Genomic DNA, 16,272 nt, shown 5'->3' with positions numbered 1-16,272 from the left:
ATGGGAGTTTTAACTGTAAAGACCAACTGAAATCACAAAAAGGACTTCAAAGAAGTAACACTGAAGCTCCTTATCAAACCATAAAATATAGGGATAAAGTGCTCCTAATAAGAGCTGGCCTACCATTTCTTGCTGTTCTAAACTAAATATTTTTAGTAGTTTATAAAATAAAATTACCTTACTTCTACCAATTTAAACTTACCCCTTTCTACCCCACAGAACTTCAGCAGCTATGAGGAATGCAAATTTCCTTGCAGTTTTTTTTGTGGGTTTTTGTTTGGTGGGGGGGAGGGGGGGATTTGGACGGGGAACCAAAGTACAAATAGAGAGCATTTTATGGAGTCCCTGGGGTTTCCTAATATTTGCACTCAACTACTGGAAAGCTAGTTTAATAAAATACTGACAACAGTTTAAGATCAGGTTACTTATTACTATCTTACTTCCCTTAACTCTCTATTCTTATTTCAAGGCAGCATGATTTTAGCAGCTGGTATTTCAAACCACAGGATTTAGGTATTAATGTATCATGTCATTTGAAAAAAAAAAGTTACCTTTTCCGTAACTGGTGTTTTTCGAGATGTGTTGCTCATGTCTATTCCACAATAGGTGTGCATGCTCGCCACGTGCACTGGTGCTGGAAGTTTTTCCCCTAGCACGTACACGTAGTGGGGGGAGCACCCCCGGCGACCCCTGGAGTGGCGCCTGCCTGGCATGGTATAAGGAGAGCTGCACGCTACCCCCACCTTCAGTTCCTTCTTGCCAGACAACTCCGACAGAGGGGAAGGAGGGCGGGGTGTGGAATAGACATGAGCAACACATCTCAAAGAACACCAGTTACGGAAAAGGTAACTGTCTTTTCTTCAAGTGATTGCTCATGTGTATTCCACAATAGGTGATTCCAAGCTGTATCTGTTGAAGGTGGGTAGGTGTTCACAAGTTTCCAGCACGGAGGACAGCCCTACCAAACCTGGCATCATCCCTGGTTTGAGGGACAATCACACAGTGCTAGGTGAACGTGTGAACCAAAGACCACATGGCAGCCCTACAAATGTCCTGGATGGGGACGTGGGCCACGAAGGCAGCCGAAGAGGCCAGCACCTGAGTCGAGTGTGCCCTCACAATGGGTGGCGAGGGAACACCCACCTGCTCATAACAGGAACGGATGCACGAAATGATCCAACTGGAAAGCCACTGAGTGGAAATCGGCTGGCCCCTTGCGCGCTCAGCCGAGACGACAAACAGTTGCAAGGACTTTCTGAATGGCTTAGTCCGCTCGAGGTAGAAAGCCAGAGCGCACTGCACATCGAGCGTGTGGAGACAGCGCTCCGCACTGGACACAGGAGGCTTGAGGCAGAGGAACAGTAGAAAAATGTCCCGACCCATGTGGTAGGTGGAGACCACCTTCAGTAGGAACGCAGGGTGTGGGCGGAGCTGGACCTTGTCCTTATGAAAGACCGTGTACGGCGGCTCGGAGATCAGGGCCCTGAGCTCCAAGACTCGCCTGGCTGACGTGATTGCAACCAGGAAGGCCACCTTCCACGAGAGGTGAGACTAGGAGCATGTGGCCAGTGGTTCAAACGGGGGCCCCATGAGACGAGCCAACACCAGGTTTAGGTCCCACTGTGGGACCGCGAGTCTAGAATACAGAAAAAGACAAACCAAACCCTTAAGGAACTGGCCAGTCATAGCATGGGAAAATACTGTGTGCCCTTGCACCGGCGGATGGAAGGCAGATATGGCTGCCAAGTGCATCTTGAGTGACGAGGGCACCAGGCCCTGGGCCCTCAGGTGGAGGAGGTAATCAAGGATAAGCTGGATCGGGGTGGCCACAGGGGAGATACCCTGGTCCGCTGCCCACCTAGAAAACCGGGACCACTTTGCCAAATAAGCACGGTGAGTGGAGGGCTGTCTACTATCGAGGAGGACGTGCTGAACCTGTTCTGAGCACATCCTTTCCTCTCCACCTAACCACTAAGCAGCCACACCGTGAGGTGAAGAGCCGCTAGGTTGGGATGGAGGAGGCAGCCCTGGTCCTGAGAAAGAAGGTCCACGCAGAGCGGCAACAGCCATGACAGAGCTACCGCCAGGCCCATTAGGGTCCCATACCAATGCTGCCTGGGCCACACCAGGGCAATCAGGAGGACCCGGGCCTTGTCCGTCTTTATCTTCTCCAGGACTCTGCTGATTAGAGGGAACAGGGGAAAGGTGTAGAAAAGCCAGCCTGACCAGGACAGGATAAAGGAATCAGAGATAGCTCCCCTCCCCAGGTCCCACCTGGAGCAGAATCAGGGGCATCACTGGTTCTGCCGAGTCGCAAATAGGTGCAGCTGGGGAGTTCCCCACCTTTGCAAGAGCTGGTGGGACACTTCCAGGTGGAGGGACCACTCGTGTTGCAAGAAAAAGTTCCTGCTCAAGCATCCGCCCTCTTGTTCCGGGTGCCCAGCAGGTGGAAGGCCTTCAGGTGGATGTTGTGGGCTATACAGAAGTCCCACAGCCTCAGGGCTTCGTGGCAGAGGGCAGAGGATCAGGCCCCACCTTGCCTGTTGATATAGAACATCAAGGCCATGTTGCCCGTGAGGACCCTGACTACCTTGCCTTCCAGGTGCTAGCGGAAGGCCATACACGCCAGCCGCACCACCCTGAGCTCCTTGACATTTATATGTAGGGTCAGGTCTTGAGCCAACCACAGGCCTTGGGTCTGAAAGTTCGCCACATGGGCCCCCCAAGCCAGGTCCAACGCATCAGACACCAACTCCAACGACGGGGCCCTATCCCTGAACAGGACCCTTTGGAGCATGTTGTTTGGGGCGGACCACCACCATATGGAGGTGATCACAGAGTCCGGCATGGTGAGGCCCTTGTCCATCCTGTCCGTGGCCTGGGAAAACTTCGAGGCCAACCAGAGCTGGAGGGGCCTCATCCTGAGTCTGGCATGACAGACCACGTACATGCACGCTGACATGTGACCCAAGAGCTGCAGAAAAACCCTGGCAGTTGTCACGGGGAACCTTATGATCGAGTCGATGAGACCTTTCAGGGTCTCAAATCTGTCTGGAGAGAGGCCCTGGCCAACGCTGTGTCCAGGAGCGCCCCGATAAAGTCTATGCTTTGGACCGGGACTAACATGGACTTGGTGTTGTTTACCAACAGGCCAAGGCGGTGCACGTGGACAGGAGGAGCGCTACATGATCCCTCACCTGCAACCAGGAGGTGCCCTTGACAAGCCAATTGTCCAGATAGGGAAATATCTGGAACCGCCGCCGTCTGAGGTAGGCCGCTACCACTGACAGGCATTTTGTAAACACCCTGGGGGCAGGGGACAGACCTAATGGGAGGACTGTGAATTGGTAGTGATTCTATCCTGCCACAAAATGGAGGAAGCACCTGGGCCCCTCGAATATATGGATGTGGAAGTATGCATCCTGTAGATCGAGGGTAGCGTACCAGTCCCCGGGATCCAGGGAGGGGATGATGGAGGCCAGGGAAACCATGTGGAACTTGAGTTTCACCATGTACTGGTTCAGACCTCACAGGTCCAGGATGGGCCTGGGCCTCCCTTTGGCCTTTGGGATAAGGAAATAACTGGAGTAATACCCCTTGCCCATGAACCTCAGGCACCGCTTCTATCGCTCCTAGTCCTAGGAGCTGCCCCACCTCCTGCTCGAGCAGAGCTTCGTGCGAGGGGTCCCCCAAGAGAGACGAGGATAGTTGGGCAGGGAGGAAGTAAAATGGAGAATGAAACCCCAGGAAATGGTGTTGAGGACCCATCGGTCTGAGAGTAGTTGTGACCATTCTGGGAGGAAAGCACACAACCAGTTGGAGAAGGGGAGTTTTTATTGGGGGTGGATCCCTGATGAGGACCACCGTGGTGCCCACAAACGTCCCATCAAAAGCGCCTTTTCCCCTCCTGCTTGCCCTTGGGGGACCCAGGCTGGGGGTCAGACCAAGACTGCCTCTGAGAGCGTCTCTTGTAGTCCCGCAGCTTCTTATGGGAGGCCTCGTACTTCGGGAGGGCGGCCTGGGCAGGAGTCCGCTGCGGCTTGAACTTAGGTTTTGCCAGAGCCAGGACAGAGAGGCCCAGAGTCTGGAGGGTCATGCGGGAGTCTTTCATGCCATGCAGCCTTGTATCCATTTCTGCTGCAAACAGAGCTTTCCCATCAAATGGGAGATCCTGCATGGAAGACTGCGCCTCACTTGACAGTCCAGAGAGCAGGAGCCATGATGCCCATCTCATGCACACCGTGGAGGCCATGGATCGGGCGGCTGTGCCTGCAGCATCCGAGGCTGCCTGCAGGGACACCCTAGCACCTTGAATTCCTTCCTACCATGCTCCTGGAGGGAGTCCTCAAACTTGGGCAGGGAGCCCCACAGATTGAATTCATACCAGCCCAGGAGAGCCTGATGGTTTGCCATTCGTAACTGGAAGCTCGAAGCCGAATAAATTTTCCTTCTGAAAGAGTCCAGTCTCCGAGAGTCTTTGTTCTTGGGGTCAGGTATGGCTGACCCTGCCATTCCCTGTGGTTGACCAACTCAACCACAAGGGAGTTGGGTGCCGGGTGGGTATACAAGTACTCATGCCCCTTAGTGGATATAAAGTACTTGCATTGCGCCTTCTTAGAGATGGGGGCCAACGAGGCCGGTATTTGCCACAGGGCATTTGAAATCTTAGCCACCCCCTCATGGGGAGGCAAGGCCACCCTACCCAGTGCTGATGGGGATAGCACATTGAACAGGAAGTCTGAAGGCTCCTCCATCTCCACTGCCTGGAGGTGGAGCCTTGCTGCCACCCTCTTTAAGAGTTCTTGATGGGCCCTGAAGTCCTCCTGCGGGGCGGAGGGGGGGGAGCTACAATCACCTCCTTCGGATGGGGCAAGGAGGTCAATGCTGTGCTCTGGGTATCGGCCAGCACCGGAGAGTCCACCACCTGGTCAGACTCCAAGCACGGTGCAGAGGACGTACGTCCCACTGACTCCTTTCTCAGGGGTCTGGAGAGGGAGGCCGACGGTGCTTCTGAAGCTCCGGCTGCCAAGCGAGCTCCCACCGGGGGCTGCGCCAGAGGCCACGGTGCCCACTGGTACCATTGGGCCAGCCACAATGCTCAGTGCCACTGCACCTGCCTTGGCACCAGCTGTTCTGGTTGGCTGGCCTGGCCAATTGAAGGACAGCTATGAATGGAAGTTGGGCTGGCGTAAGATCTGCTGCTGTTTCTGGACCAGGAGGAGCAGCGGTGCCAGGATCCACATGGGCCACGGGACCGCAATCTCGACATGGAGGACCAGTACCTACGGTAACCACTGCTCCGCATATGGCCTTGATGGGCGGACCCGCAACAGCAAGATGCTGGCAATTGACACCCAGGGCTGCGATGTCTTGGTGGAGACTTGGGGCGGGAATCCGAGCAGGAATGGCATTGACAACTGCCGAGACCAACTGCGGTACCCTCTCTGAGGCTAGGACCATTGGTGACACCTGCTGTGGTCCCGTCAATATTCGCCTTTTGAGGACGATCGATGCCGAGAGTGCTGGATGGATGGAACCCAGACAGACAGTCTGGTCGGCATCGAGGGCAATCCACACGGACTCTGCCCTGAACGGTCGCTGGGCGGTGAACGGCGTCAGGAACCCTCGACCGAGGCCGGTACTGGGCCGGAGGCGACTGCGTAGATCCCAGCGGCAGCTTGCCTCTGGAGCGTGGGGCCAACATCGGCAGCGCTCCGGGCACCAACATGAACATAACGTCCCGGGCCGCCTGGGAGGCTTCAGGCGTGGATGGCGTCCAGACATCTGGAGAGGCCTGTTCTGAAGGGGCTGGGCTACTCCACTCAACGTGAGTCGGAGGTCTGGGGCCCGGTGGGGATCAAGGACTGCCCAACATGGGCCTAGCCTCTGTCCCAGACTTCCCTCAGTGCCACTGCAAAGAGGGAGTCTTCCTGGCCCTCTTGGTGTGCCCTGTGGACGGGGAGCAGGGCTGACTGGTTGATGGCATCAGAGGGTCACTGTGTACCGACGCTGCAGAGCTGGGTACCAGTTCGGAGCAGCGTGCCGGAGTCGGGGTCAGCGCCGACTCCATCAGGATGGCCCAGAGCCTAATGTCCCTTTCTGTTTTGGTCAGAGGCTTAAACGACTTGCAAATCTTGCACCTTTCGCTGATATGGGTTTCTCCCGAACAGCACAGTCTGCGTGCGGGTCACTTCTTGGCATAGAATGCCTACAAGAGCCACATGACTTAAACCCTGGGGCGCGGGGCATACCCCGGCCCGGGCTCACTGACTAACTAAACAGCTAACTAACTACAGGTACTAACTCTGAATGAACGAACAGTTCTGGGGATGAGCTACAGCAAAGCTGGAGCAGAGTAGTTCTGACGCACCTTCACTGGCGGCAAGAAGGAACTGAGGGGGAGGGGAGCACGCAGCTCCCCTTATAGCGCGCCAGGCCAGCGCCACTCCAGGGGTCGCTGGGGTGCTCTCCATACAGGTACTGCTAGGGGGAAAACTTCCAGCACCGGTGCACATGGTGAGCACACACACCTATTGTAGAATACACATGAGCAATCACTCAAAGAAGAACTACACTAAATGTTTTTAGACGATATAAAGCAAGATCCCGAAGTCAGTGCAACTGAAGGTAATGGTCACTGAATTCAGGTCAGAGTGGAAGAGGAAAAAGGAAACATGCTAATAAAAATATATGATTTTGTGGTTTCATACCTGATAAATAAGTGACCTATACCACTGGAATACTGAAACCCACAATTTTCCCCAGTAGTGTTCAGGATTTGTTTCTAGTTCATTGTTTGTAAGACATCAGACCTTAGATTTGTCACTGGCTCCCTAGAGTTACTTTGTCTTTTTACCACAGATTTAGACTTAATATAACAAGTCCCAGACCAAAGACTACTTCAATTTCCATTCTCTACAAGTCACTTAAAGATTGCCAGTAGAGAAGAGCTATTCTTATTTACGTTATACCAAAACAAAATACACCATAACAAAGATGCAAGTACACTGGACCACTAAGTACAAGAGTTTCTAAAAGTTAAATACCTTCCAAGTATTCAATTGGTAATATGTCAAACGAAGTATCTTGACTGAGACTTGAACACTCAGCGATGGCATTCTGGTTGTGCCCTCTCTGTATTAAGTTGGACTCTTTCAAGCCATCAGAAACAGGATGAGCTTCTGTAATTAGTGTAGTAACTCCCCTAGAAAAAAATAATTTTAGTGACACTTTACTTAAGCCAAAGTTTGATCACAATCAGTATACAGTTTCTCTTACTTTGTGGACATATAAGTATGTCTTTATTTCCTTTATACCCCGAGTACGAACACTGCTGACTATCCTAGTCCTGATAGATTTACAGATTATTCTAAAATGGCAAGAAATATCTGCTACTTATTAAAAGAATACTCAACTTTAAAAATCTAATCACTTCCAAAGAAGTAGTTCAAGGTACTACTTGTCACCGAGTTCCCGCTAATCATCTGTGGTTTTGACAAATAGGAAAATGTATTACATGCGTTTCTCTTTACTGTAGCTGTGTGAAAAGACTGGCTATACAAAACACTGTTAAATGCTTAAAATAATTAAAATAAAGAGGTATTTATTCCTTTAGTCTTTCAGATATAGTATTAGGTTTTAATCTAAGTTTTAAATAACATTCTCCTACCCCAGTTTCAAATTACCCTCTTGCTTCTGGTTGTCAGGTAGAAGCCTTTAGGCCTAGGTCTTGTCTACACCAGTCAAAGTACACAAAAATCACCACTACTGCACCTCCACCAGTGGCATCAACGGTTACTCCTGAGGGAATTCTGCACCAAAACACTAAAAATTATATGCAAAAAAATAAAAAACATGCACACATTTTAAAGTTCTGCAAATTTTGTTTGTCAAATAAATGTGGCTCCAACATGGCAGTGGGGAGCATAGGCCACTGGCTGTATTTATGTGGGCGATCACCCTCAAGCCCCCACTTCCCTCCAGTACAGGGACTTGGCAGTGAGGCTGCACCTGACCCTGTGCAAAGGCTGGGCCTGCTCCAGAAACACACCAGGGCCCTGCCCCTCTGTGCCAGGCACACCAGGTGTGGGTGGGCAGGCTCAGCCCAGCAGGATCCAAGTGTGGGGGGATCCAGATATGGAGTGAGAGGTTTCTGTGTGGTGCAATCTGGGTGCGGGCGGCTCAGTGCAGGTAGCTCTGAATGCATAGGGGCTCGTTGGGGGTTCCAGGTGCAGACGCAATGGGACTCTGCAGGGGGATCCAGGTGAAGGTGGTTGGTACTCAGCAAGGGGTTCTGGGTGTGGGAAGATGGGCTCAGTGGGGAGGTATGGGTTTGGGGGGCTCAGTGGGGGGTCAGGGTGCTGGGGGAGTGGGGTTTGATGGGGTGGAGGTCTGGGTGCAGCTGATTGAGAGATCAGTGGGATAGGGGTCTTGGTGGGGGGGGCTCAGAGGGGTCCAGGTATAGGGGATAGAGCTTGTCAGGGTGAAGGCTTGATAGACCTGCTTAATGGGGGAGCTCCAGCTGCTGCCAAAACGACATTGCATGCTGAGCTCCCGCTTCCTCCCTGCGATTCCCCTATTCCCTTTTCATGTCCATCCCCCTCCGTTTACTCCCACTTTCTCCTCCCCTTGCCCTGTTCCACCCCACTTCCTTCCCCACTGCCTCTTCCCCCCACATCTCCTTTCCTCATTTCTCCCACTGCGGGCACTCACTTTTGCACAGAAAACAGGAAGGCTCCCAGCACGCAGAAGGGGAACTGGACTGGCACTACGACCCAGGAGGCGGCGTTCAGCTGCAGAGTCAGTGGAGCCCAGACACAGCCTCCTTCAGCTGGGCAGCTCTGCGCTTGCAGAAATGGGCGGGGAGTGGGAGCCCAGCGGCACATAACCCCATGAGCCCCCCCCCCATGCCTCACCTCTGTTTGGGGGAACAATCCGCCCCAAAAAACTGTGTCCGTAGTCGTCCCGCTCCGGCCCCCCACCCATGCGGTTTCCCTTTGCTTCCCTGCCATTTTCTGCACAGAATCACAGTAAGTATGTGGGGGAGGTGGGCATATTCTACAGACGCAGTCACTCAGAATTTCCCCCAGGAGTAAACAGTAGAAGCTGTAGCACAGATAGGTCTCTGCATTTTTACCACAGTTGTATTTAATAATACTCTGAGCAAGATTATAAAATGAGTTGGTACATATACGATACCCACCTATGCTACTGCTTCCGCTATTTCTACCAGTAATGGCACTACACCTGTTGTACTGATGAAACATTACACGCATTATTTTTGTCAGAGTATAGAAAAACCTATTTGAGATACTTCCTAGGCAATTAACTGTACTTACGATGAAACTGAAAATTGTAACAATGTATGGCCTTCTCTACAGATAGATTTTAAACCAGTGCAAATCCTACCACCTGTGTGAGCCTGATTTACAGCAGTTTAACTCTGAACCAATGTGAGTTAAACCAATAGAACTAGCTTAAGACACAAGTTTAGTTAAATTGGTACAACTGTTTACACCACGCTTACGTTTGTGACCTTATTTAAGGTACTATTAATAGTCTCAGTCAATCATTGCTAAAATGGAGTTAAGGTTGGAGAGTTAATAACTTATGTGATGCTACATAAACAGGGATATTGTAGTTCTCACAAAGCAAACCATTATAAAATCAGGGAACTTAAAAGAAATCCAAACATGTTAATGTATGAAAATGCAATTAGGGCACCCAAAACTCCACCATGTCAGATTCTTCAAGCTTCCCATATACTCTTAAAACTCACTGAAATCTTATGAATAGGATACATTTGATTTTCTTTTCTTTACAAGGATTAATGGTCTTTTTTCCTTCAGCAGAAGGCTTAATCCTGCCGTACCACAAAACCATGAATCAAAAAATGTTGGTGTCTGCTTTGTCTTTGAAAAGCTACTTCATCTATTTTGACTCCACAAACACTAAAATGCTTTAATCATCATCATTTGTTTTGGCATGGTGTCACTACAGAGCAGAGTTAATTCTTCTTCAGTTAAAACCTGAAGGGGTGAGGGGAGAAAACGACCATTAAAACCTTGTAGAAAACTACTCAAACGTAACCTATGCACAACATCTGAGCAAGTTTTTATTAAATGGCAAAAACATTTGTGAATGCCAAGTTAAAGTTGACTGGTGATAGCTTGTGCTCTTTGCAGAGTTTATCAAAATAAACTTGTGAAACCAAGGAAATACAGAGTTACAGAACATGCCCAGGCTATGCCCCCTCTCGCAACTAGCAATAGCCACTGGGAATCATATGGTTGTAAGAGGGATTGATGGAATTGTAAAATGCAATAGATGTGTAGGACTGCAAGGAGGTATGAGTGTAAGGGGCTCCTGCTCAGGAGAGAACAAAGGCAGAGAGCAAGTATGTGTTATAGACATATTAGGACACTGCTCAAAAGAAGGCAGTTAAAGTTTTGTGGGAGCATACATTAACTTTATATTCCCTGTTTTTCACAACTTTTGAGTCTTGCTGAATTTTATGTTCGGGAAAGGAATGAGCTATCACCAGGCAACCATAAGGGTGAATTACTAAGGTTTGGTTATGTTAAAAACAAAAACAAAACAAAACAGGAAGAACGGTTATTGGGAGTAGTTGGTGGTAATCTAGGCAGTTATAATTATCACCTAGGTGTACAGATCAGATGGTCCTGTGGACAAGTAATGATAATATCTAGTTCTTACAATGCAGTCTTTCATCAGTAGATCTCAAAAAAAGGAAACTTTCCCCTTAGACATGGGGAAACTGAGGCACAGAGGTGAAATGACTTGGCCAAAGTTACCCAGAAGTACAATGGCAGAGCCAGAAATAGAGCCCAGGTTTCTTTGATTGTTCTCTTCAGTAGGCCATCCTGTTATGTGATTCCCCCTATCTCTGTATGCTCTGTTGTACTGAAATGGAGGTGACAGTCAGGCTTTAAAATTTTTGGAGTCTGTAACTGCTAACAGAGCCAATAAGAGAAGTCTCAGACATAGTCTACATCCCAAGAACGGGACAGTTTTATTACCTCATGGTTACAGCAACTAAGTATACTAAGGAAGACTGGTCTCTCCTCCCACTATTTCCCTCAAAACACACACCAACTTCATTTCCAGCTCATCCTCCTGTTCCTGTCTCATTAAGTAATTAGCATCTTAGAAGCCAGGTATTCACAAAGCAAGTCTGGAGAATCTGTGAACTTAAAAACAACAAACAAACAAAAAACACTGTTCCTGCATCTCAGGAACCTCTTGCTCAAATGATCCCAAATTTGCATCACTAACTAACAAAGGCACAGCAAATTTCAAGACAACTCGGATACATCTTAGAATTTTGGAATATTTAGAAACGTCGTCCTTTCAACAGAAAAAAAACTTCTCAATCTTAAGAGTAGCAGAGCTGGCATTCTACCATAATTATGGCACTACTTGAATTGTGGGATGATTGTCATATAATTGCAGCTGAGTTGCAGACAAGACATGGAAAATCATGGAAAAGTAATAACAGTTATTTATTACAGTAGAACTTCAGAGTTACACTTACCAATATTATGAACTGACCAGTCAATCACACACTTAATTTGGAACCGGAAGTACGCAATCAAGCAGCAGCAGAGACGACCCACCCCCACCCCCCAAAAAGCAGATACAGTACAGTACTGTGTTAAATGTAAACTAATAAAAAAAGGAAAGGAAAATTTAAAAAAAGATTTGACATGGTAAGGAAAATGTTTCTGTGTCTGTTTCATTTAAATTAAGACAGTTAAAAGCAGCATTATTCTTCTGCATAGTAAAGTTTCAAAGCTGTATTAAGTCAATATTCAGTTGTAAACTTCTGAAAGCACAACCATAATATTTTGTTCAATTACAAACATTGTAGAGTTAGGAACTATCCCGAAGTGTTCATAATTCTGAGGTTCTACAGAAATGTGGAAAAGCCAGAGAAGACCTATTTGCTTACGAAAAACTTGCTGGAACAATTTAAACACTCAAGCATCATGTTATGCCTGCTAATTTTTTTTATTTATTTTTTTTTTGGGGGGGAGGAGATACCCAGACATTTTGCTGCAACTATATTACAGTCATTAATGCCTGGGGTCAGCAGCAGGATTCATGACACCAGCCGCCCAAGTCCAGCAGCGGGACTCGGGCCACCAGCCACCCAGCTGACAAAATTGTAGAGGATGCTTAATATTGCGGGATCTGTAATTTCCACAGTATCACAAATTAAGTAGGGCCTTAGCCATAACATATATTAAAATTAATTATTAATAACTCCTTTGCTGTGTGCAGATTCCCCAGCAAAGGATAATCCTGAAAATATAAGAAGCTCTGAGCCGTGTTAAGTGGCCCATTCATCTCAATAAGCTAATCTCAGCTGAGTGAGACCATTGGATGTAGATGGATACACCTGAAACAACAGCCCTAATATGTGTAAAGTGTTCTATTCATGTCAGTAGGTGTTCCCATTCCCTCCTCACCCAATGCTGCAGAGCCTGTGATATGGATCAAGCATGCCTATTCTCAACTCTTTGCCTCAGTGTCAGCAGTGTGTTCTTGGTACTTATGCCAGTTCTCAGCTTTACACCCAAATGGCAGGGCTTCTCCTGACCCAGGCCCATATGGTAGGTAAGGACCCTAGTTGCCAGGGGGTCAGACACCTGTAGATGGGCAGGGGCCTCTAAAAATCCTGCCATACACAAGGCAAGGAAAGGGGATCAGATACCCCTGGAAGGGAGAGTCCCCCATATATCAGCTCATTTGAGAGGGAATGCCAATGGGGGGATTAGACACCCAGCCCCCCAGGGCCTGGCACATGCACAAAGACAGAGAGACAGGCAGTCCCCTTGCTCTCCTCCCCACTTCCAGATCCCAGCACAAAATGGGAGAGGACTGTAATGTTTACTGTCAGGGACCCCTGCCTCTATTCTCCCAGTCCCCCTAAAACTCACCCTCTTTTCCTCTCCTCAGGTGTCCTCCCACTTCACTTAGCCCCATCCCCTCCATCACCTGACCCCCCCGCAAGCCTCTCCTATCCACCCATCACCATTTATCCCCCATCCCCGCACTGTACCCTAAACCCATCTCCTCCTATTCCCACTTACTCTTCCACCTCCAATCACTGTCCTCTTCCAACAAGCATTTGCATGTGCAAATTGTTCTTTTCAAAAGCAGTTTCAGCTCCTTCTATATATTCTGCTGTCCTCAGAATACAATTCCCCAAAATACAAAAATCCCATATTGCTACTATCTGCCTCTGATTTTTCCCCACCCTTCAGATTTCTACACATAGGGTTGGATTTGAACTCTCAGTGCCTGGATGTTGCTGAGGTTCCATGGGTGAAACATTCCTCCTGGAGCTACTCAGCTCCTGTAAATCATAACTAGATTTACCCTTAGCCTCTCTGCACATGTACAGTCTAATTGGTTTGGGGCAAGAGCTTTAGGACTGGGGGACCAAACTTTTGCTAACAATATTTTAATCTGATTTCCCCCAAAGAGCTAGTGGTGGGGTAACTCTCAAGCAACCGACACCCTAGTGCGATCCCTGTACATCCAAGAGTTGCCAAAATATATCAACTTTAAAGAAAAGCTAGGTGTTTCCCCCCACCCCCATGAGGCTGTCTCTGAGGAACCCCTTGATCAAACAGCCTCAAATTTGGGTCATAAATCAAACCCTACCTCCCCATGAGACACACCACATTTCAAGGCAATCTGAGTAACCATATGGATTTTAGAGAATTCATGCCTGATCTACACCTAAAATTTAAGTTAATCTAGCTCCATCACTCAGAGATGTGAAAATTTCACATCTGTCAGAGAAGGTAAAGCCAACCTAACTACCACCTGTTGGAGGAGTGGATTAATTATGGTGATGCAAGAGGTTTTTCCATCGCTGTGAAAAGCGTCTACACTACAGCTGTAGCATTTGTATTATTCTGTTACTGCAATTATTCGGGGCAAAAAGAGGTCTGACACAAAAGTACCAGATTTCTCAAGAGGCCTATTTTTAATTTTATTTCTTAAACTAAATAAGAGATTTACTTGGAATTCTCAGAAAATTTATTCTGTATTCAAAGTAAATTATGTATTCTTCAAAATTACACTCTTCACACTTAAGAGGTTGAATCCCTGCTTTAAGTGAAAAACTCCATCTCAACCATGGAGTTGCTATTGAGGCTTTTATAATCTGCTCACAACCCATGTAAATTCTTGTTAAGGTATCAAAAAGCAGTGATCTCCCACTTCCCTGTGTTCTGCAGAATATTGACCGTTAGATAAGATACTCGTAAGCTATTTCTTCTGAAGTCACTTCACACAGTTTGAAAACCTGTAAAAGCTATATGTGCTTGCACTTATGACTTAATTGTGATTACCAATTCACAAACTACTCTATGAACCTCACATGCATGGCACTGGAGCTCTACCTAGAAAGCTTATAGAATCCTGTAGCAAGACTACAGAAGAATAAATTGAACTATTTGCACAAACTATAAGGAAGGAAATATCTCCAGAGCAAAAACTGTTTTGAAATGGGCACAAGTGACAAAACTGGAGGAACTTCTCGTTCTCCTTATGAAGTTATCCAGCAAATGAAAAAAGTTTAAAGAACCACTGAGCTAGAATTAAGCTCTAATAACTTCACTGTCTTCAGACATTCCTTTTAAAGAAAATATATTCTTCAGATCTTGGATTTAAGCAACAAATTCTAATGAATCATCAAAAACTCTACAAATTTTATTGACAAGTAGGTGGGAGCAAAATAAAGCATTTAACGGCAGCCAATCCCGTTATTTCATAAAGAAAAAATTCAGAGTAAAGTCATTGATATGTACAATTATAACACAGAATTTGCTATAAGTAATTTTTCCAATCTTTTTTAAAGGATTAAACAGCAATATCACTTACAAGTCACCCTGAAAGCTAAGAGCTAACTTCCCCCTTGGCTCCGAAGCAGACTGACCACTATGACAAGATGCTGATGGCGGTGAAAATCTCCCTTCTTCTAGATAAGAAGCTTGAATATCAGAAAGCCTGTTGGAAAAAAGCCCAATCATTTTAACTGCTCAAATTTGCATCTTTTCAACTCGTAACTTGTTTTTTGTAGAGTATCTGAATACTACTTGAGTACCACAAAAGGATTGTAGGAATTCAATCTCATATAAAAAGGGATGGCAAAAGGGATTTCCAGCTTAGTCAGGGGTTCATCAGGCTAAATGGCTACTCTGATTTTCTCTGAGTACTTATTTGGAAAGAAAAACAAGTGGTTTCATTTAATACAAGTCCATCCATAATTCATGCTGTGTAGCCTTTTAGTTTTTATTTTTGCATTTTATAAATTTAAACTCAAAAAAATTAATTTTATTAGACGGTTATTGGCTTGTAATGATCAACAAAGAACTGTTCACTATAAGCAACTATGAGCAACTCTGGTAGTTTAAAGAAAATAAAACTGCGATAGAAGTGTTCTCAAATAACCTTCTTGAGCCAACCTAGATATCTGGCTGATATAGGAATCAATTAACCAGTTACAGATAATTCTCAGTCACTAGACTAACAATTCTTATACTTCATCATTATGGCCAGCTGCACAGCCAATGAACAGCTGGTGGAATGGGTCAATATACTACAAGAACTTGCATTCTGTCCATAAGCTATCACATATAGTTGCAAGGAATGTAATGTTAGGTTTCAGAGTAGCAATCGTGTTAGTCTGTATTCGCAAAAACAAAAGGAGTACTTGTGGCACCTTAGAGACTAACCAATTTATCTGAGCACAAGCTTTCATGAGCTACAGCTCACTTCATCGGATGCATTCAGTGGAAAATACAGTGGGGAGATTTATATACATTGCAACGCCCCTCTGCCATGTACATTGGTCAAACTGGACAGTCTCTACATAAAAGAATAAATGGACACAAATCAGACGTTGAGAATTAGAACACTCAAAAACCAGCCGGAGAACAGTTCAATCTCTTTGGTCACTCTATTACAGACCTAAAAGTTGCAATTCTTCAACAAAAAAACTGCAAAAACAGACTCCAATGAGACACTTGCAAACTGGATACAAATACCTTAGGCTTGAATAAAGACTAGGAGTGGATGGGTCATTACACAAAGTAAAACTATTTCCCCATGTTTACACACACACCCAACCCCCATTCCTCAGAGGTTCTTGTCAACTGCTGGAAATGGCCCAACTTGACTATCACTATAAAAGGTTCCCCCCGCACCCCCCCGCTGGCAATAGCTCACCTTAAG

The 16,272-nt window shown here is 47.0% G+C and overlaps 1 protein-coding gene across 1 annotated transcript in view; it reads right to left on the bottom strand.

The window, feature by feature from the left end:
- CEP192 (centrosomal protein 192) overlaps window positions 1–16,272 on the bottom strand; it is a 206,728-nt gene that overhangs the window by 163,609 nt on the left and 26,847 nt on the right. The window contains exons 13-14 of the mRNA XM_073329624.2: window positions 14,920–15,045; window positions 7,047–7,204 (exon numbers count right to left, since the gene is read on the bottom strand). Coding sequence (XP_073185725.2) covers window positions 7,047–7,204; window positions 14,920–15,045 — 284 coding nt within the window. The remainder of the gene's footprint in view (window positions 1–7,046; window positions 7,205–14,919; window positions 15,046–16,272) is intronic.

This window comes from Lepidochelys kempii, chromosome 2, assembly GCF_965140285.1.
Source record: "Lepidochelys kempii isolate rLepKem1 chromosome 2, rLepKem1.hap1, whole genome shotgun sequence".
Classification (NCBI taxonomy): domain Eukaryota; kingdom Metazoa; phylum Chordata; order Testudines; family Cheloniidae; genus Lepidochelys; species Lepidochelys kempii.
This window is presented reverse-complemented; position numbering and strand designations above follow the sequence as displayed.